This window comes from Pollicipes pollicipes, unplaced genomic scaffold (assembly GCF_011947565.3).
Source record: "Pollicipes pollicipes isolate AB1234 unplaced genomic scaffold, Ppol_2.1 Scaffold_3447;HRSCAF=4054_pilon_pilon_pilon, whole genome shotgun sequence".
NCBI lineage: Eukaryota > Metazoa > Arthropoda > Thecostraca > Pollicipedomorpha > Pollicipedidae > Pollicipes > Pollicipes pollicipes.
In genome coordinates, this window is record NW_023596297.1 from 31,311,953 (window position 1) to 31,334,714 (window position 22,762).

The window sequence follows — 22,762 nt, forward strand, 5'->3', positions numbered from 1 at the left end:
GGTGTCCCCTCCCCGATCCTTGTGTTCTTGTAACCGACAGTTTTTCATTCCCCTGATGACGTTTTCTGCAACGTGTCGTACAAGTCATGCTAAAGATCACGATTGGATGTTGTAACGATGGTTGATACGCCATGTTCACGCATACAATGCAAGTGTGGTCGCGGTGTTAACACTTCTGCACATGCATCGTAGCTGGGTCAGCACCACAATTTTGCAAAGGGATTGGGCAATCAGCACGCCCGCGAGACCCTGCAACCAAAGTGGAGCATTCGTGCTACCATTCAGCCATGAGCTTGAGTTCCTCGCGAAGTGATTTGTTTCCTGATTTCGCCGTATTTCATTGTGATGTGGAAGTTCTGAGCGGCTCGTATTCTGGTAGGCGAAGAGGTCGAGAGCAGGAACATAAGATAGGCGTCAGGCTGAGCGAGTTTTAAATGATGCTCCCAATCTTCTCCTAGATCATTGGTAGCCCGACAAGGGGATCCAAGGTTTTATATTTCAAAGTCCATGTTCTGCTACTCGATATTAAGGTGTTGCGCAACACACATGTAAATGATCGTTTTTGAAATGATGGTGCGATGAGTGAGATGAGATGAGATGGTCGGATGAGATGATTCATGATCACTGATGCCTGTGCTTCTCATTCGTGCCGCCAAATCTGCTAACCGGAATACGACACGCAAACATTTAGCTAATCTCAGAATCAAAACATGAGCAGGCGACATGTGTCCGAGACCAAGCCTCACCCCATGAGGCCCAGCAGCATGCCTTTCCGTGACTACCTTCGCCTCCTGAGACAGGACGAACGAAGTGAGACACCCGCGGGCGATTGTGATCTCCCGCCTGTCGCTGGCCCGCCTCCAGTATCGGCTGGGGGTCGGCACCGCTGAAACACACACCGTTGTCGTTATTTCCAGACTGGCAGCGCGACCGCAGCCGCCGCGTGACCTTCATCCGTGACGTCACGGCTCGACACGCACGTGCCGCTGCATTCCACGCTGGGGCTACGGGAGCTGGGGGCGCCGCCGTTGCTGGCCCGGTCTCGGCCTCCGGACCTGCTCGACTCGCCCCTTGTGTGACGTTGCGGTCCGGCCGCCATCTGGAAACATCATCATCTTCCCCATCACCAAGTTGGCCATCGCTGGAATCAGTGTCAGGTCGTGACTTCCATGCCGACCACGACCTACTGACCGACGGCTCACGTTGGTCCTGCACCGCTGACCGGCCAGACAGCCCCCGTCCGACCTGACCCCAGGTGACTGGCGCTCGTCCGGTGGCTTGAGCCACGCGTCAACCCGCGCCGACGCCATGGACGAGTCCTTCGCCATGGACGAGCCACCGTCGGAAACGAACGGTTCATCCAACAGCACAGTCGAGTACCAGGACATCTGGCCGATGGACAACCCGGAGGAAATGCTGATCCCGTGGATCATCAACCAGTACTTCATCCCGGTGGTGATCACGCACTCGGTCACCTTCCTGATCGGCGTGGTCGGCAACCTGCTGGTGGTCTTCGTGATGGCTGGCGACCGCAAGTCTCGCACGGCCACCAACCTGTTCCTGGTGAGCCTGTCGCTGGCCGACCTGCTGCTGCTGATCGTGTGCGCTCCGCTGGAGACGCTCCACTACTTCGTCATCCAGTGGGACGCGGGCGGCGCCGTCTGCAAGATGGCCAAGTACGCCGAGATCCTGTCGGCCGTGGCGTCCGTGCTCAACCTCACCGCCGTCTCTCTCGAGAGGTACGTCCCGCGGCCGGTGCGCAGCATGTGGTCCGTGCGGGTGTGAGAGCCAGCGTGTCCATGCGTCTGTGGATGGCGTGAGTCGACACGCTGGGTTGTGAACCGCGTTCAGTTTGTGGAAATGGCGAGAAGGGGAATCGCCCACATAGGTTTGGTTTGATCGTATGCAACGTCGTTTTGCCGATGCATGCATGAAGTGTGGGCGGGATGGTCGGTAGCTTGGCCTCCCCTCCCCCCTCCCCCCCCCTCCCCCATTGATGTCGCACAGTCACACGTGCAGCACGTGCGGTGGTGTATCGATGCGCACGGCCTCATCTATGTCATTGAGCTCCGTGCCGCGCGCTGCTGACACGATCATCGCATATGATATCTCGCCCCACTACTCTCTTATATCTCGTTCACGGCATGCATGGCGCGGGGACCATGGCACCTCCTTGTCCGGGGTCAACCACGCCCTCGATGCCGACTCAATGAGACGTCCGTCGGAAAGCGTGCGAGTCGAAGCCGACACGAAGACCTCCCAGGGGGATAAATCTCTGCTGATGGGCTCGGCGTGAACTGTTCCGGCGGCAAATCCCTTGTTGAGGCGTCCAAGGAACCCATTGGACGCGTGCGCCGCGTCTAATGGCTCTCTCGGGTGGACGATTGCGCGCAATCAGCGCCACTGTTGCCTCCTACAGCCGTCGGCAGAGGAGCTGCTCTGGTCACTAAACAGCAGGAGAGGCGGCGGGGGAAGGTCCCTGGACACTTCATGCCGGCGTCCGCGCGTAACGGCACAGCTGCTCGTCACGCGTCGCTGCTGTCGACTATATCCGTGGTGCCTGGTATCCCCTGACGAAATTAGCCGGCAGCTCTCCTACCTACGTGATTCGGCGCACTAATGCCGGGGAAAACTGTCCGCTTACCAGCGTGGTAGCCAGGCTCCGACTGTTTGACAGAAACTAGCAAATAACGCACGTTTGAGCAGAACATACCATTTTAGACATGCCACATTCCGCCATGGCAGCTACAATGGGCTGATCGATGCTGAAATGCCAGGCGGTGATCTTTAAGCCACGTTTCCAACACAGGCGGATTCGACACACGTCACTCACCACACTCTCAAGTTCGCGTAAATTGGTAAAAGTCATGTTTGCCTTTCAGAGGCCAGGCGCACCCAGTTGTTGGCTTCCCAGACGCTGGCGCCGGTCGCTCACTGATCCGCACTCACGAATATGCTTCGAGCACTTACGTTTAATAGGGCATGCTACCGGAACGTAGACAGGCGAGGCACTGAGATGTGCGACCACGTGGGATCCGGTATCTCACTTCCCCAATGCTGAAACGCGTACGCTTGGAACACATTTTGTTTAGTGTTGAGGGAGTGTCCCGCCTTAAAAGCGCATTTAAAAAGCATACTCTGGTCAAACCTCAGACCAGTACGTCTAACGAAAGCGCTGGGATGGCCACTGAAGCACCATAAAGACAACCTGAGGAAATGAGTTGCATTAGTTTTGAGTCCCAATAAAGCTGTTTACGTTGTGTACAGCACTACATTTCGTTTCTCCTGGGTCGCCCTGAACCGTAGTTCCAGTCCACGAGCTTTGCAGTTGTTGCGACTGCCGGTGTTATGAAACAAATCCTGATGGTCGATGTCAGCTGTTACAGGCTAGAGGTGTCATTTTTGGGCTGTTTTACCCGCACATTATGGGACTGCGGACTCAAAAGTGGTATCTCTACTGGTATGAAAAATGTTAGCGCAAATGAAGGCTTGTAATTGTCGCAGCGGGCAGCGAAGACCAGTTACCGAGAAGCCATTGGTCGAGGTTTGAACCCGTGCATCCTATAGGCTATATGGTATATCTGTTTCTCAGAGCCAACGTGCGTTTTGGCAAGAGCCACTGTGTAAAACACCACTGTGCGCCGCTGTGCCACTCTGCTAGGGAACACATTAAAACCATAGTATAATGTTCTGTTGAATTCGTGTGACAATAGCATCAGGTTTGTTTCCATTTTCTTTGAATAATTTCACTTGACACCGTGTTTCTAGCTTTCAAAGCGTTTTCAAGTTTTCATAACATTTATTATGCAAGTCTTTTGACGAATTCGTGTGCTGCAAGCATTACCGACCAGTCAGGTTGAAAAGCAAGGAAAATGAGAAATATTTCATTCATAGTAGTGAGCAGGGAGTTCAAAGAGATTACACCGACGGAGTGGCTACTTCAAATATAAGTTCTGATTTATTCAGAAGACTTTTGAAAAGGCTGGTATTGCCAGTCAAAGAAGTGAAAAGCATAAAATAGGTGGTATGCTCCCTTTAAAGTGATCGCATTTCCGCTCTTGGTATCTAGTCCTGGTAGCAGTGCGCTTTGTATCAACGGTGACGTTTGTCGGTCTGAAATGCATGTCTGCATTAGCTACTCCGCGTCTGGGAAACCAGATGTGCGGGGTTTGATTTCCTGTGGCGCCCACCCTTTCTGCTAGGGTAAGAGGCAGGCGACACCATGTAGTCTCAGCAGCTGAGGGTGTTATAATGCCCCAGTGACGACTAGGTCTGAACTGCTTGGCTTAGGATGGCATACTTTTTTACTTGCATACATGTTTCCGGATGCTTCCGCGTTCTCGTTTATGGTTTTAAGATGAGGTATAGCACAAATTGAAAATCAATAGTGATGAGCCCTCCGGCAAATATGTGTTATTATTGTCGATATGATTGGCTGTAAATAACATATATTTTCAGCTCACTTTAGAAGCTCTCTGATCCATTATATTGCATAGGGCAATTGAACAACTTTCCCGCTAGCTTACGCCGCCCAGGTTCTGAAAACCTTACGTCAACTTAAAGCCGTTAACGCCGAACGTGGCGAATTTTACCGAGGCAGGTCATTAGAACACCCGCGCAGCCACACAAATGAGTGGGTTGCATAAAGGCTTCCAGCTACCGTTATGCCAGATGGTATTTTCTTTATAAATTGGGGGAATTCTGAAGCAGGAGATGATTCTGCAACCTTGGAAGATGAGAAGAAAGATGACTTCTTAACCGTGTGCACCAATTGACGACGAGAAAATAGGTAAATTCTTAGCCAAGTTTAACGTCACAGGCTCAGCGTGATTTGCGATGCGATTCGAGCGAATTTACACGAAGCGCAGAATGCGACTTTTGCAACCATCTGGCCAAACGTGTATTTTCACACAGTAAGTTACGGGATTCTGGGTTTGGATCGCATAGATAAAGGTGCCTTCAGACACTTTTTTGTTCTCACATCGGAGCCACTTCATTGGGATGTTCGAACGAAATTGAAACATTTCAGAATTTCATGGATGGAAAAATCGTTCAGACTATCGTCGTCGTGTGGTCTCCTAATATGTACACACCGTTTCACGGAGTTTGTGCACTGAAACTTAACAGGCAGAAACGTGGTGCACACATTTATACGCCGGACGAGAACATTAGTCCGAACCAGCATTCCATCCGTGATACTAACGCTCTTCTCCATTCTTCCGTAAACCATTAATTTGTTAATTTTGAGTTATTTGCGTACAGCCTTAAAAAGCAGAGCGGTTGAGGCCAGGAGTGCTCTTGGTCGGGTTTGTGGAGATGAGGGCTGAGCTACAGGGAGTCGAGTCCGTCGAACTGACTGAGATCCTATACCCCTGACTCCGTCTGCAACACTGTCTCCCACGTGGCGTGCGAACCAAGACAGACGGCGCCCCGTCACCGCCCCTAACGACGTATTTCAGCTGCCCACACCAGGCGGCGCTGGCCTGACCGCCACAGCCAATCAACGCCATGGCAAACGTCCAATGAGCTGTGCTCTTCATAAATATAACGTTAACGTTCCACACAACAATAATCCTATTATAAAGCTCCTAATGTCTGCAGCGCGTTTTCGGTTTTGATATCCGGATAACGAGCATGAGGAATTGCGTTTGGCTTCGTCCCCGCAGCAGGGTCGATCGCTCCCTCCCGAGTTGTCGGCAGGAATTTCCCCGCGGGCATCTCGGGGGGTTCATTCGACCCAATGCTCTTTCCCGCGCTCTTTGAAGTTAGGCCGGGGTTTCAATCAAAACTTTGATATAATGCACGTCTACGGCTTCCAAAGAGCCCCTACACCGATCTCTGACTGCAGCACCGCCTTGTGAGCGGCCACCGAGCGTGGCTGCCGGTACCATTAGCCTCGTTCGGTGGTCGCGTGGATGAAAACATGGCGGAAATAAGAAAACTAAACCGCGAATGATTAATAGCTGCATCAGACGCACACAGCCTCAAACAGTTCATCCTTGTTAGAGATAAATTTCCGGAGCAATCAGAGCACACAAATTCGACAACTATGGCCTTTGTTCATAAAACCAAACGACGCTACACCCGTGGGGCGCAGTGCGATGCAATGGTGGCACGTTCGTTACGTGTCTTCCATTGCTTCGACGTGCGCTAAGACAGTAGCGCTGATTGACCGCATCAGACGCAGTTTGGGTGTTCGCCTCGCTATTTCGTTCGTTGTTCGGTCGCATAGCTGGTGTTGGTCACTGCTCGACATGCATAGTATGGAGCTCCCAGGGTCAGCAAGGTCGAAAGCACCGCCCCCTCTCCCTTCTAATGTGCCGATCCAAGCGCCTGCGGTTGATTGCTCCCACATTCAGTCGCTGCCCTCTGGCCTCCAACTCTCAGCCGGCCTCCCCAGGAGGTGGTCCATTGATCGCCCTCCGGGGACGGCCCCCTGCCCGCCGCTGGGCCCGGCGCCGCTCGGCGGATCGGTGCATCGCCGGTGGCCGCCGACGCGGCGCAGATGGCGACGGTCGTCACGGCGCCTCGTCGGTCGTCGTTCGCATTCGGGGGGAGGACGGATGCGCGTCGACCGACCGTGTCGGCCGCCGGTGGCGCGGACGCGGCTCAGCGCCACCAGAGGGCGCTGGACCGACGTGGCACGATAATGACTGGGCACGGCCCTGGGCGTGGAAAGATTCAGTCGGAACTTGCCGGCCGAAAGCCTTCGGCTTCGTCGAGTCAGGAGCAGGACCCCAGGCCGAACAAATCTAACGTCAACTAACCGCAAACGTCGAAACATTAACGGCCGGGTTCTGCACTGCCCGGCCATTACCACCTTTCACCGCCTTATTTCTTCGCAAGTGCGGATCGTGCCGCCGTCAAGCTTTCGGAAATAAATGCTGTCATTTTTAGTAACTTGTACGGCAACTTGTGAGATACTGCCGTGCGAACTTATCAGTCGGGATTTCCGTGGAGCGTCAAAATGTCAATATATAATGTCGGCATATGTCAACATATTTCACGCGTAAAATGACAGCCTCTTAACACGATACCACCACAACATTGCCTATCAACGCATTTGCATAACTCACACGCGATCAACACGGGATTATACTTTCCACATTAAAAAAAGCTGATTAGCACGCATCGAAACTGAGCTGAAGTCTCGACGATCAGGCGTAGCAGCAACAAGAGACCTGTTCATGCTGACGGAAAAAGAACGAGCGACCGTATTGGCGAAGTGTGGGCCGATGTGTGCCGACGGTCACGTGGTCTTAAGCTTAAGCCACTTTCGCTTGGTTCGCCTAGAACAACCATTGACGGCACGTTCGCTTTGAACAACTTGCGATTCGCGACGACATGCCTCCCAAAATTGGTCCCTTGTTGGTATAAGGAGTTCAAATGTTAATAGGATACGTGGAAATGTGTTGCTAGAGCAGGGCCCGAACCTTTAGAACACTAGCTGTACCACTCCGCAATGTCGCTGAAAAAAACATTCGGTAGATGGTAAGATGACACCGGTATGTTATGTAATTATGGTCCACTCATGCTTTCACGGCGGCTGAGGTAGGATGAGCTGATCTGAGTTTAGCCTAGTCCGATAGCTCTCACCTCATCTGTTTGTACATGTGCTTCGGGAGCAGACCCACTCTATGCTCACAGTAGCATCCGTTACTCAAGGGATTGAGCAGCGTCATCGAGAGCTCGCGAGTGCATCTAAACCAGGGCTGTGTGCTAAACACGCCCTGGTCGTCCTGACCGTGACCGTGACCGTGACCTGGTCGTCCTGACCGTCCTGGTTACCGTGACTGATCATCGCACGTCTGCGATACAGATACGGCATGGATAGCTCACGGATGTAAGTGGCCGGCAAGGTTTTTGATTGCATTTTTGAAGCAGGCGAATCCGAAATGAGCTTGTCGATACTTGTTCGATACTGAGCTTGTTCGTTCCGGAAATGGCAAGGTAGTTTGAGCCGGGATGGTTGATTATGAATGTACGGTGGCTCGTAAATCACTTACTTCGGGAACGCGCTCGCGACCTAAATCATCTACCAACCACCGAAAGTGAATCGGACGTATTATCAGCCTCATCATGAAGGACTGCACACCAGCCTGAATTCGGTTTCCACCGCCAGCTCGCTGACCGCTTACAGAGACGATTCAGGTCAGCTTGCACCTGGTCACATTCAGAGGGGGCTTCATATGACGACACGATCTGACGTCGTCAGCAAACGAGGTGCCAGGTGATGAGATCCGATTAAATCAAATTCAGCAGAGATATGTGCAGAGAGTGTAATTAAAAGTGGCGTCACTAGAGCACGCTCCGTTACATCTGACGGCGCAATTCCTCTATTTCACGTCTTTGTTTTGTCTTGCGTTTACAACAACTGGGGTTTCTAAATGACGCATATGAAAGAAACCAGTGAAGCAATTTGTAGAAGACCTTGTGGAAGCTTTCAAGTTTGGAGATCATCAGCTAATGGCTTGGGGACTGAAACGTTGCCGAAAACCTCTGTGTAGACCGCGTCCGCGTGTCACCCCCCCCCCCCCCCCCCTATCTGGAGTTTCGGTCGCGACGCAGGTGATGCGTGGTGACATTAGTTCTGCACGAACAATGCCAAAGAAAAGCAGGCTGCGCGGTCGGCAAAAAAGAAGACGAGTGCTTCATCAGCTCGCTATCTGAAATTGTCTGCAGCACCCTGTTAAAGGTGCAAGTAGGAAGGCGACGGTAATTTCCGTTTTTTATCAGCCTTATTGTAAGTATGGATGGTATTCGCTGCCTTCCACTGGGTCAGGGAATATACAGTGGATTAACTGAGCAGCGTAGACAGTGGTATGTTCAGCTTACCTAAATGCTTGCGAATTACGTGGGCTCTAATGTGTGAGCCGCTGGCTTTCCTCGCATGAATGGACGCAAGAATGAGATGTTTCTTTTTCTACTCAACAGTGTCTAGGATAGTAATGGGCATGTGTGTGGCAGTCTGTGAAAATGGGATTGATGTCTGTCATACAGAATAAATAAACAGAAAGAAAATAAATAACTTAAAGACAGAAAACAGAACTTGGATGCGAAGCCCGGTTCACCTGAGCACCGAAAAAAACACTACCCTCATGTTTCCGTATTTCAAAACGACAGGCGTCTTTTGGACTTGATGTAATACTGTCATCTAAGCTACGCAGGAGCTCAGATAAACATCGAGCACAAATAGCTCTGAAAGCTTTGTGTCGCAGGCGACAAGTGTGGTTTTGCCCTTGGTGTACAATTACTGGCCAACCTGTTCAGTTTGCTCTGCTCGGCACGTCCGGCGGGCAGCCACGGTGGACCACGATGGAGAGGAGAGATGAAGGGTCACTGACCACATGTTCGGCTACAGCAGCCTTCAGGACGCAGCTATAGCATATCTGCCGTCTCGTTCGACTTTGGTTGCCCAGCAGAGTACCGGCAGACCTGCGAAGTGCAGTGAGATCTGCGCAGTTGTGTGGCGGTTGGTCATGGTCTGTTTGGCCACTGCGGGTGGTTTTATCCTGCGCGTGGTTTTAGTCACGGAGGCCGTCGTTAATTGATTTTTAGATGCGGGGGAGCTGAGGACCAGCTTGCGGCCCCGGCGCAGAACGTGTCGCGCTCCAGACCACCTTTTGACACTGTCCTGAGCCTTGGAGAGAGGATTTGCTTTGATAAACGCTCATCCATTTCAAAGACGCAGACGGCGATTAAACAAAAGGTATCGATCAGTAAGGCTCAAGCGGAATGTTCCCCATTTTAATATAATAAAGCAAGCATCAGATGTGATGAAATAAGCCTACTGATATTTATTGGCATGCTGGTCAGTGGAAAAGGCTGCTCTAGACAACATAAGTTTCTGTTTAGTAAATATGCTCCTCAAGTTGTCGTTGGTTGATTATGACATGGTGCCTTGCACAACATTTATTGAGAGCCAATTGACGGCCGTTATACCTGTAAATGATGTTTACGAACACGGGATATGAACGACGTGATAATTATATTTGTACTGGCCTCGATCGCTGCATGACCAATGGAATGACAGGATTTCTGTGACATTATTATGGCATCATGGATGCCTGGGTGACCTTGAAATAGTCTGCACGAAATCAGGCACATCTTCGTGGGCATGTGGCTCAGAAACTAGACGGGTCTGGGTCTTAGGAGAAGCAGGGCCATAAACTGCATTTAATGATCTTCAAAATGGCTATTTCAGTCCAAAACCTCAAACAAATGTGGAGCACTCCGCTTACGACACACGCGCCAGCATCTCATGCGCTACCACCCACCTTCATTCCTGGGTGCGACCTTCAGATGACGCAGTTGACCTTCACACGCCTTGGACTAACATTACAGCTTCCGACACGTATGACGGATCTGACGTACAGCGGCCGGCACTCGGCTCCGTGGAAAGACCTGGCGACGCGACATCCGACTTTCGGAAATCCGTCCCGGTTGGTGTCAGGTCGGGGGGCACAGGAAGCTTCTCCATCGACCGCCACTTCAGCTCTGACAGGCGGCTCTGGATAGCCACTTGCACCGTCCTCGAACCCTTTGAGCGGAGAGTGCGGTATCTTGTCTGCCAAACCTTTTTGGCGGCAAGGCGCAGAGTGGCCTCCGCTTGGATATCGTAAAATATCACGTTGGAAAAATACTTCTAGTTAACTGCAGCACTAAATCCACTTCGTCTCCCCGGGGAGCGATGTGTCACTTGTTGGCATCGCGGGCTTCTCTGCCAGCACCAAGGGAAAACTCGGCATTGTAGGTGCCAGAGTTATTAGATATTAATGTTATTATAGTTGCCAGGTAAATGGCAACTAGCGAGTTAAAAGCGGAAACCAGTCAGGCATGTACAGCTGTTTGTTATCGATACGCTGTCTTCAGGCGTAAGGTGAAATGCGTCACCAGGCAATGCCGGTTGGACCTGAAAATTTTTCATCGGTAACAATTTTCTAGTGTAAAGTAAACGTGCTTATGATATTCCCTTACGCAATCGGCCTATGTTGATGTCTTTGTAATTAGCTGCCTTTCACTGCTAATTTACGATTTATGACTAATCATATATTTTGAAATGCATATGACTTCGACGAAGGTTATATCTAAAGTGTTGCTTGAGTACACCCTCTGCCAGGTTACAAAGTGACTCGCAGTCGGGCGTCACTGTGTGGTTTAGTCATGTGGATGTGGCCGCGTGCCCGCGTACAGATGTGGTCCTAAAGTGGGTGATCATTGTCCGGTGGTACAGCTTGGTAAAAGCAACGTGGTGCCGGAATAGTCACGAGAATTGGCGAATGGGGCAACCGGTGACGGAAGCAGCAAATGTGGCACATGATGTACGAGCGACGTCTTAAAATTTAACAATGGTGGAATGTGACGGATTCTTGATTGACTGTTGCTTTTAAGTACGTCATATGCTGACGATTACTGTTGAAAGTGAGCCATCAGGGTTGCCGGCTGCAGTCTATAAAGCATGTCATGTATTAGGTATGTTGACTTCCCCCGGCCATCACTACTACTCGTCAGGTGTTGTGACTGATATACGTCATGTCCGCACTAGTCTGGGCACTGCGGAGGTGCTGTGGGCCCGAGCCACGCCACATGAATGGTTTGCTTGGTTCTCTGATTTGCCCCACACCTGGTACGCGTCGATAGAGGTGCATGAGATTGAAGATGAAACTTGTTCCCCAATGCTGTTTGGCAGCGGTGACGAAATACGTCAGCACTAGGCTTCAGCACTTTCAACGTCGTAGCCTCACGGGTGAAGCTGACCGGTGCAAGAACTGCGTGGCTCCACAAATGACAAAGGATTGTTCAAGTGTATGAGATGGGTGTATGAGTGTTTAATGATTGACAACATTCAGTTGATCAGTTTGCTCGCAAGTTCCTCGGTTCGTGAGCTGGGCGGATGATTAACCAGGCATGTCATTAAACTGAATGGTTTTTTTTTCGATCGCATGGGAGGGTGACTGCAGACCTGCTTCGCACTGCTTTCGACTTGATCTTGTGCTTTAAACAAAGCGTGGCTATACAAATATCTAGGCAATTGATTTGTCAATATAAAAACTACACATGGTTATGTATGAAGATTTTTTTGATGAAGGTGTTTGACGAAAAAAAGTGCTTGACAATTGTCTCAAACAATTTTGCAACTTTTCAGTGAATTATGCAAAATGTTTCGGTCGATTTTTTCAAGAACAAAAGTTTTTAGTGCTTCAAACAGCCTGTTGGTAACATTTTCAGCCCAACCTGACTTGTCAGAAATATTTCCTTGAAATGCAAGCGCTGAAATGTTCGGCAGCATTCACGATTATCAAAACTATTTTGCGGAACACGCTTCCTTTTTATAACAACCATTCTTGACGCTCTGTGCAGCCTCTAGAAATTATTTAAACACGAACAAGCATCGTGAAATTGTCTAGTAGCGCACATTTTAGTGTGGACAGCTGTCTGTTGATATTCAATCCAATGATATAAGACGACTATCTGGAGTGCCTCGGACCATATAGATTGCCTCCGTGAGATAAGGCTGCATTCTGCAACGTGCTTGCTCTATAAATGTTCCCGGAAGCGACAAAGTGAACGGCCGAGGATTTATTGTTGTGATAGCGCAACAGCACTGAACTCGTATGACAAAGTCGTCGTCCGGGAGCGCCAGTTGGGGCTGCTTGTGATAGCGCTCCGCCGACTCAGGGACTGCTGACTGATGCTGAACGTGTCCCGCGGGCAGTCGAAGCCGCTATGAGCAGTTCTTGCTTCCTTCATGATCAGCGCTTTGTTGTTTTTCTCTCTTTTTCTGTGTCTTATGCAGGTTGTCTCCGTGCCTCTTTCCACACCGTTTTCATCTGAGTGCAGTATCACCTTTTCGTCGTCACAGGGCCATCTGCCCCCCCCCCCCCCCACACACACACACATGTCCATGGTCGTCTGCTCCCCCCCCCCCCCTCCCTTCCCCGTCACCGGCTCCGGCCATTTGTACTCCCACTCGGCCACACGCGCCGACCATTATTCCCGATCTGTTCAGCTCGCGGGTCTGGCCATCTGCGCAGGCCGTGCCCGGCGTCGTATCTAACCCGGCCGCTCGCGGCGCGCGCCGGCCGGGCGGCAGGTACTCTGGCGCCGCGGCCATTATCTCTGATCACTGCCGGCGCTGATGCCGCCGTTAACGACCAGTCGGCGGCCACTCGGCCGGCGTCTCGGCGCCGATCAGGCGCCGCTGACAAGTTGCCCCCGTTAGCCGTCATCACGTCTCCTGCCGCTAAGCGGGGGGCGGCACGGAGCGAAGCGATGTTGATGACAGCCGGCCGGTACCAGGCGTGTTTGTCTGACTGCAGGCACAGCGCAAGTAGCTTCGTTGATGAAAATTGTTATCTGCGCGTGGTTGGGGCACGGACACACGCCTGATGGTGTCGCCACGGATGGGGTCAGAGGTTATGCCAGTGGTTAATGGGTACACCAACGGGGGATTTGCGCAATTTACATGAGAATTCGTTTGGCCATGGAGCTGCCACGATTGACGTTTGCGGTCACCAGAAGCGTGTTTTACTCCCGTCTGGCTGGTGTCATTATCACATTCACTTATCAAACTGATTGCAGACCAATATGTAGAGATGACACCAGGCTAAATAGGTAATAAGACTGGCCACACGTGCGACCACCTGTCCCGGGCGCTTTGTCTGTTGACCAGCGATAGCAACGGCGGGACCAGGGTCGCGTCTTTGTCCAATGGCGGGTCCGCGCCGCGTCTCTGTCCAATGGCAGGACTGGGCCGCGCATCTGCCCAATGACGGGTCCGGGCCGCATCTTTATCCAATGGCGGGATCGGGCAGCATCTCTGTCCACTGGTGGGACCGGGCGGCGTCTCTGTCCAGTTGCGGGACCGGACGGCGTCTCTGTCCAATGGCGAGACCGGGCGGCGTCTCTGTCCAATGGTGGGACCGAGCGGTGTCTCTGTCCAATGGCGGGACCGGGCGGTGTGTCTGTCCAATGGCGAGACCGGGCGGCGTCTCTGTCCAATGGTGGGACCGGACGGCGTCTCTGTCCAATGGCGGGACCGGGCCGCGTCTCTGTCCAATGGCGGGATACGGCGACGTCTCCTTCCAATGGCGGGGCCGGGCCGCGTCTCTGTCCAATGGCGGGGCCGGGCGACGTCTCTGTCCAATGGCGGGACCGGGCGGTGTCTCTGTCCAATGGCGGGACCGGGCCGCGTCTCTGTCCAATGGCGGGATACGGCGACGTCTCCTTCCAATGGCGGGACCGGGCCGCGTCTCTGTCCAATGGCGGGGCCGGGCGACGTCTCTGTCCAATGGCGGGACCGGGCCGCGCCTCTGTCCAATGGTGGGACCGGGCGCGTCTCTATCCAATGGCGGGACCGGGCCGCGTCTCTGTCCAATGGTGGGACCGGGCGACGTCTCTATCCAATGGCGGGACCGGGCCGCGCCTCTGTCCAATGGTGGGACCGGGCGCGTCTCTATCCAATGGCGGGACCGGGCCGCGTCTCTGTCCAAGCGTAACTGCTCCGGCCTGTTGGAGGGGGGTGACGTGCGAGTCAGCACAGTTCTTCGGGAGTTTGGCCGTTCCAAGTGGTTTCGTTTAAATGTTTCTGGTTTTAAGCAGCTTCCCTGAGCTATTTAAAGGAAGTTGCACCGTGAGTTACTTCGAAGTGCATTACATAGAAGTAATTATGGTAACATTCATTAGTCCTTACACGCCATAGCTTTTGAGAAGAACTAGTTAAATGCACAACCAAAAATATGCACAGATTTACGTGAGATCTGTTCACAGTGACCTGGGTCAACCTTCGCGAAAACTCACAGCAAAAGTGCCCTCACCCTGCCTGTGGCATGTCAGTGTCGGTGACGGCACTGACAAAAGGACACGCCTGGTAAAAGTGTACTTTTCGTCGTCGGCTGAATGTCTGCAGGCCAGATTGTCGTCAGCAGCGTAATGCGATACCCTATGACATAAAATGGTGATGAAGTCCATGTCCAGTAGCGCCACCATGAGTTAGCCTACTACCGAAAGTCTCTTTAATCACTGCAATTTGCAGTATTGTGCACGCAAACAAACGCTTATTTATACGATTCCCTTCCACTGCTGTCAGGATAAGTGCTGCTCCTAGGAAAGCAGGCACACCGGGCCTGGACTATGGCATAGCCCAGTGACAATAGTAATCTATTTCCACCCTTGGGACTTGCCGGGGCTTCGCGTTCAAACTCGATCTACGGCTCGATTTGCTTTCCTCGACCGCGAAAAGAACGAAGGGCCCAGATAGCCAGGGCAGCTGAAAACATGACGGAGTTTGAACTGCTTGCATGCAGCACTGGGGGATGACGTACATCCCCCTATGGAAAGCCACATGCGCTTTGAGTCTCATCTCAACCGTCATAAACCTTCTACCATACCTTAAACATTCCCCAAGCCTGGCGCACCTTGTGTTGTCTGGGGGGCGCCTTTTTCCATGCCCCAACAAGTAAATGATACTGAAATTTAGTGAGAGGTTCGCATCAAGCTGCTAGTTCTTTCTGAACTATATACTCGTCTTGGCGGAAGGGGAAGAGGGCGGTGCGACCCCCCCCCCCCCCTAAGGTTCTCTGAGGATACCAGTCCCGCATATTGTGCAGTCGTGCTCATCTCTTTGGTAGCCCTTGGGACATCCACCGTGCGTGTGTTGAAAACAAAAGCGTGTCCCTAGCGTTTCTGGCTTCAAAGCAGCGATGGTGTCCTACGAGCACTGCAAGGAGCCCCACGGCCGGGCGCGGAGGGCTGACGCTGTCACATTAAGGAAGCCATTCATTATAAATAAAGCTCGAGACAGATAAGCCTACATACATTTGTTCTGTTAATTAAACAAGGAACGCGTCTCTTTACGTTTCTACGTTGCATGTTTTCGTACATAAAAACATGCAAAGCTGAAAAAGCTTGATATTCAGGAAAATTCGACACCTTTCACCAATCCCCAGATTCCGTTAACGAAAATGCACTGTTTTTTCGCGAGGCTCTGCCTGTCTTAGTTTGCAAACAGCGTCGGTGCGTCCCCTCCCCCGTTGATAGTCCGTGTTATAAGAACCGGCGAATCAAGGTAGGGCTAGAATTTTTAGCTACAACCCCTTTTTACTTATTTTGCACACGTTGGCTTAAGAAAATGTGCTACAAATTGTGAAAAAATCCAGCTCGAACAGCAGAATGACACATTTCTTCACCAATATCCATACATTACTAGAATTCAATCAGCAAGCTAAAATTGGCCTTTGCACGCTACGCAGCATGATCGAAGCTGGCCTGTGATATTTGCCATGCGTAATGTAGGAGTGACAATTGAAATTGATTTATGTAGCCTTATTCAACTACTTGTGGGGTTGGAGCTCTCAATGTTGTGCCACCAATTGTCATAATTATGCCGCCCCAGTGAAGTATATTGATTTATATCATTAAGCTGCCTGAATGATTTATTATATAAAAATACAAACAATTCAGAATATAAATTGTCTGTTACAAAAACAAAGCATACAGAGTCTGCTGACAATCACATTAGGGGGATGAGAGGGTGTGAGGCGCATGGGTTGTAAGTTGCAACCTTTCCCTTAACCATGCATAAAGATATACATGCATATAAGTATCCTGTCAGTAACCCAATACCAGAAAAATAATACTGATTTCGCTTGTCAATGCAGACTGCATCCATGGTAGGCTTTCGGCCTTCATAACCTGAATTTGATACATGCAGTGATTAGGCTATGGGCTCAATCATAACAATTTTCACGCCAATGCTGGCAAAACAATAATTATAGTTACCACATTTACATCCATGCCTTGCAGATAAAATACGCATGTGAATGAACGCCGCAGAATGGCCCACTGCCAGAGATTTCCGGTTACAGAAGGAGTGATATTAACAGCACATAGCCAGCATTGTCCTCAGGGAGAACTAAAGGTCAATGTTTCACTGAACTCTTATGACAATTGAACCACAATCCCACAAAACCTCCTGCTGTTCGAAGTAACACTTTTGAAGAAGGAGAGGTGGTAATTGAACCTATACCCCAGCTGCGCCGCGCTGTTCGGAAACCATTCTGGAAAAACCTTCAGGGGGAGGGATCAATTTGCCCCCCACCCGAGCGCGTGTTAACAACATTTCCTCAGCATAAAGTATGTTTGCGTCTCGTGAATTATACAAATATTTCTGAAGCACGAATGTCTAAAGAGCGTTGTGATTTGAGTGAGTTATGAAACGGTTCCGCTCGGGTGGGTACCGTTCGTTGTACCTTATCAAATTAGAGGCTATATGACGGTGCTGTAATCATCCTGCTTTCGTTCCTCATTTGGTTGCAATAGCATATTCGAAGACTCAAAAATGCGTGCAAAGAAGGGAACTAATGGTTTATTAGATGCCAGTGACAAAACCAGCGCGGAATCCGTTGAATTATGTCTTGGAAGGGATGGTGCCCAGACATTTGGTGGAATACGAGCCCGACTCCACTTGTCAACTGATTCGCCTTATTCAAGCTATCTTAGTTCAGTTAACTTTATTAGTTCAGTGTCTGTAACAACTTGTGGTCACGCTGCTATATCCACAACATCCATATTGTGCAGTCAGTATGTGCGTTAAAGCCGTGACAACCAGCAATGTTTCGCCCCATTTTCATGCCCTCATGTGCCAAGCCGGCACCCAATATTTTCCGGCCTCCGACAATGCGGAGAGCGGAATCCGAACCTTTTCATATACATATAGGCCAAGGAAATTACTTTACGCGGCGATTGCATTCAGCCAACACAAATGATATCACAGAATTTAACTCCTGGTATTCCATTCATACCAGAACGTAGTCAGTAGAAACGCTGCCCCTGTTTTGGCTACTATAGCACATACTATAGGCACAGTGCATGTGGTGCATGGCGACGTGCATGTGGCAACATCACCCTCCAGTCAGTGCTGACCTGCTGGAGACGTCCCGAGGGTTATCTTGCTTGATTAAAAGATGGCTTGGTTATATGGTCATTTCCCTGACACCATTGGATTCCTCCTTAGGAGAAATTTCCCGGTTGTGAACGCCCTTGCTACAGCAGAAATCCTTAGAATGGCTGATATTCCACTAAGTGATTTGTACCTTTTGCTTGCTCATTTTTTGGCATTCATTGCGGTTAGCCTTCGAGATCCAGTCAAACAGCGTTAAATCGCGTTTTTGTGATCTTCGTGTAATTCTGCGTTTGTTTGTGGATCTAACTCGATGAAAACAAGTACGTGGCACCATTTGTTTCTAAACGATAAATTAAATTCATTCCATGACATCCCTGACCTTGACCTTGGATGGTCTTACAGTTCCTTGGATGACATTGGAACATCGTCCCAGACCTGACCTAGCTGTGGAAATTGAGTATCTTAGGCGCGTCAACCGCGAAGGTAATTTGTGGTCAGAATCCAAACTGACACGACCCTGATGACCCTTGCAACGCCCTGGCATATTTTGGTTACTTTGGCTCATGACATAGCATGTCTGTCAGATCACTTAGCGCAATTCTCGGGATTTTTCTTGTCGTGACCTGGAACTCGACTGACTTCAGGAGTACTGAACCAGTGCCCAATGGTGCTTTTCACAGGACGAGCATATTACTGAGTACTGATCGGTGCTCACGAGTATTGATGGCGTTCAAGACATCAACCACTTCACATTCTCAGAAAAGTAGAACGAGAAGATATCATGCACCCGAGCAATTCATGCGTCTCACAGCTCTGTTTGCTCATATCCCGACCTGTGCCGAATTTGCCGATAATTGTATGCCTTTATCGTTGTCCTGGCATAGTACGATATTGGGCTTCCTGCGTCCGGCTTAAAATATGTTTCAAATTAGATTAATCCAACTGGCATAAAGATGAAAAACTACTTTACAGATCCCTTTGAAAAACCGAAACCACCCCTGCAGTGTCCGGCGAGGGCTAAATGCTCAGCAGTGTTTGGTTGCGTCACATGTTGTTTCGGTATAATTGCGCAGTTTCGCCAGATTTATGCAGCTCGTGGCCTAACAACGCCGTTTAACTGCTGTGAGAACGTCTGACGGCCTCTATTCTAAGGTAATTTACATAATGTCTCTCGTGGTGGCTAGATATCCGCAATGATGACATTTTACAAGTCTGGCAAATGCTCTAATTAGCCTGATTTATGCTTTAAAGCGGTTGTAAGCTCGATCGTAATTCAATCGAAATGATCGGGGGACGGTGTTTTAAGGAGGAATTCAGGCCATGTTGATAGTATCAGAACATTCAGTGGCATATGCACCAGCTTGGTGCATGACCACTGTGATGCATGACGAAGGCCGTGATAGTGCCTGGCCGGAAACACGGCTCGCAGGAATCGATCCGAAACACTTCAGTCTCGAGCAATCATTTTCAGTTCCAGAGTGCTGTGTATTTATGACCTCCGCTGCGCTAATCTTCCTGATGCACCGCATCAAAAATGTCATTAGGCTGTGGTGAGACAGCCTGCTTGCTTTTGCTGAGATATAAGCTTGACCGCGGTATTGTCCATCACTTGAAAACCAGTCAAGTGATAGATCTTCCCACACGACTACTACCGCCCGTACGTTAGGCGCCTCCGGGCCTGGCGGGGCGAGGTGGGGACAGAGATGAACGTTAGGTGATGACAAAACATGCACGATTGGAACCAAGCTTTTTGGGACCCACACGTGTAGATTCCACCACTGGTCATGTCCGCCTTTCAAGGGGCTTGGCAGGCAATGAGGCTTACTGATAACGTGATGAAACGTTAACTCCTGATATCATAGTATAATATGAACATTGCTCTGCAAGCGGTGACTCCATTTTGGTAAAAGAATGTCAAAGCAGAGCAACGTTTGGGCGCAAATTATCATCAGGTTCAGCGCCAGGTTTGTTTAAATTGCTATTTATGAAATCGAATAGAACAGGAGACCGACGTTACATACCAACATACTAAATATTAACTCCACAGCGCGCAAGCAAATTTCTAACCAAGTATGCAACAAATATGGGTAAGAGCTGGGTTGCCTCCGAATCATGAAGTTGCCGCGGCCGGCGAACAACACGGAGACATGATGCATCCAAATGGAGGAGACATATGGCAAATAAAGAGAGAGGGAGAGGGCACAAGAAAGGGTGAGCGAGCGAACGAACGAGCGATGAGGGAAAGAACAACTGTAGGTGGGGGAGGGAGCACACGGAATTAGTGAGGTAAGAAGGCAAGGAGACAAGAGAGACGAGAAGGCAGGAAAGCAGGAGTTAGAGAAGGAGGGGCGGGAAGGAAGGAGGGGTGGGAGTGGCAGGAAAGAGAGAGAGGGAGAGAGAGAGAGGGAGAGAGAGAGGGAGAGGGAGAGAGAGAGAGAGAGAGAGAGAGAGAGAGAGAGAGAGAGAGAGAGAGAGAGAGAGAGAGAGAGAGAGAGAGAGAGAGAGAGAGAGAGAGAGAGAGAGAGAGAGATAAAGCAATAAAGAAAGAAAGGGGAGAAAAACGTTGCGCAGAGAGCCCGAAGGCATGAGCAATGGAGGAAGAACCGCAGACCTACCCAATACAGAAACCGTCGCCATGCAACCTGCTCTCGGACCGTCGGCATTTTAGCAATGGGCAGAAGCCTACGTCGGACTGCTGCAACAGACCTCTCGAGCAGCTGCCGCCCGACCGGTGTTGGCCGCTCCCATTGTTGGGCGCATTTGTCAGCTGCATTGTGCCCCTGTCCCGGCCCAGCTGCGCGCCATTGTTGTCGGAATCAGAGCGGAGCAATTACTCTCTAGAGATGCGGTGCCATGCTGAAGGCTGTCTGATTAGGCTGATGGTATTCAAACGTGCCCTTCGTGTCTTCCGGCCATGCTAAGGGCAATATTACGACCTAAGAATTTTGGCAATGCATTCATTCACGCACAGGATTTCAGCCTGATTAAATGTTAGGCGATAATCACATCCAGGATGAGATGGATTTGATGTCTCGAATAACTACCTCATAAAAGTGGATGGCAGTTATATGGACTGTTATTTTTAATGCGTGCTGCAAAGTCGTAGGTAAAAGTGACATCTTGGTTAGACCTTGGAATGGTGGAGGAAGCGCCCAAGCGTTATGGCTCCCAGATAAATTGCATGGACTCACGAGCAAGGCACCGTGCCAGCTTGTACTCACGGGATTCATTGGGTGTATGCTATCTTCCCGGTGTTTTCGAGGACTTCTCATTGAGGTGGTGCGGCGGTATATTTTAGCCGAATGCATAAGAATCCACAGGCATGATATGCGATGGATGTCATACGGCACGTATTGTAACATCCACATATTTGAAACCTAACTGAGGCAGCATATTTGCATCAGACCTATGCGTTTTTACGCTTTTAGTACTGCGAATGTCAATGAATGCGTATGGTTGGTTGCTGTTGATTGGTTGGCTCTTTGCGTTGGAAGCAAAATGTAAGGCAGTAGGTACATTCTAAACATTATATGGCTATTTCTCTTTACACTGGCAAACTGTTGCCGGTTCCAAATGATAATATGACGGCCAAAGAAGAAAAAATCCGCTTAAGCTAAAAAGTTATGCCTCGCCAGGCTTCAAGAACAGCTGGTAAAAATACACTTTGAATTGGGCGATTTTATATTCTGACTGCTGCCCTGGCTTACCTTTAGAAGTTTATCTAGCCTTCGGGTAAACGAAAAGCTGGCAGGCCGCATAAGTGTTCATTTAATATCTCCTCAAAATATCTTTGTATTCACACTGTGTTCACTGCAAGGCCATATGATCCAGGTCAGTACAGCAAAGGGAACTTTAGTGAACTCTGCCCGCGGTGTCGCCAGATGAGTGGTTGCGATGACAGTGTGGGATTCAGCTAGAACGCGGATAATGCGCCAGTTATGGCGCCGTGATCACGAGCTTCCAGTTTTTCGCGGCGGGAGGGACGGCATGATGATGTGAGTGAAGCGGCGTATGTAGATGCGAGAGTGGATGTTGTCCCGCCGGCACAGCCTCGTGTTTCTGGTTAACGCGTAGCTCACGGAGAGTGAAGTGCTACAAAAATTTAGGGTGAAGTTTCAGATGGAGCATCCATTAGGGGTGATGCGTGTCATTATCAGTGGCGTGGCCAAAGGGCAGCTAGTAAGTGTTTTGCCCCCTCCTCCCCCGTAAGGTTCGAACGACGCTTTTTAACACGACATTGAATATAGTTCCGCGATCTGGTGATGAGGAAAGCTATTAATCTCACATGCCACTATTGGCAGTGACATGTCGAGCCCAGCAGCAGTCATTTATTGTCATGACAAGGACAACAGGGCAAACCAACATCGATAGCTTATTGGATGCCTTAGGTACCGTACCTTACGCGTTTGTGGGGTCTAAAAGGGGTTAGTAATTGCCCGTGAAAATGTCCCGCACCCCCACCCCTTCTACTTCGCCGTAAATCATGGCAACCCCTCTCGTCGCAAATATTGGCTGCTCCCCTGGCTATCATTGCCAAGAGATGGCATTTGAGGTATACATAGTGATATGGTATAGTATACATACCATGTACAGTAGTATACATGGTAATATTTGTCCGTTCCAGTGGCTCAGTTGGTTAGAGCGCCTGTCTTCCGATCCACCCACCCGTGGCGGGATGGGTTCGAGTCGCTTTAGGGCGCTCGCCATTTGCTCTCGACAGGTATGGCCTGCGGCCGGTGGCAGCGGTCGCGCTGAAGGTCAGTTGACGTCAGAGGGTAGGACGGACCGTGCCGAGCATTGCCGCACGTAAAGCTTTCGTCCCCAAATTATGCCGTTGACATGGAATTGCGCGATCGGGTG

General features: G+C 50.3%; 1 protein-coding gene across 1 annotated transcript in view; it reads left to right on the plus strand.

Annotated features, from left to right (window-relative positions):
• The first annotated feature begins 927 nt into the window (after nucleotides 1-927).
• The window catches only part of LOC119092433 (cholecystokinin receptor type A), a 38,763-nt gene continuing 16,928 nt past the window's right edge, over nucleotides 928-22,762 (plus strand). Inside the window, exon 1 of the mRNA XM_037215394.1 lies at nucleotides 928-1,739. Coding sequence (XP_037071289.1) covers nucleotides 1,309-1,739 — 431 coding nt within the window. The 5' untranslated portion in view covers nucleotides 928-1,308. The remainder of the gene's footprint in view (nucleotides 1,740-22,762) is intronic.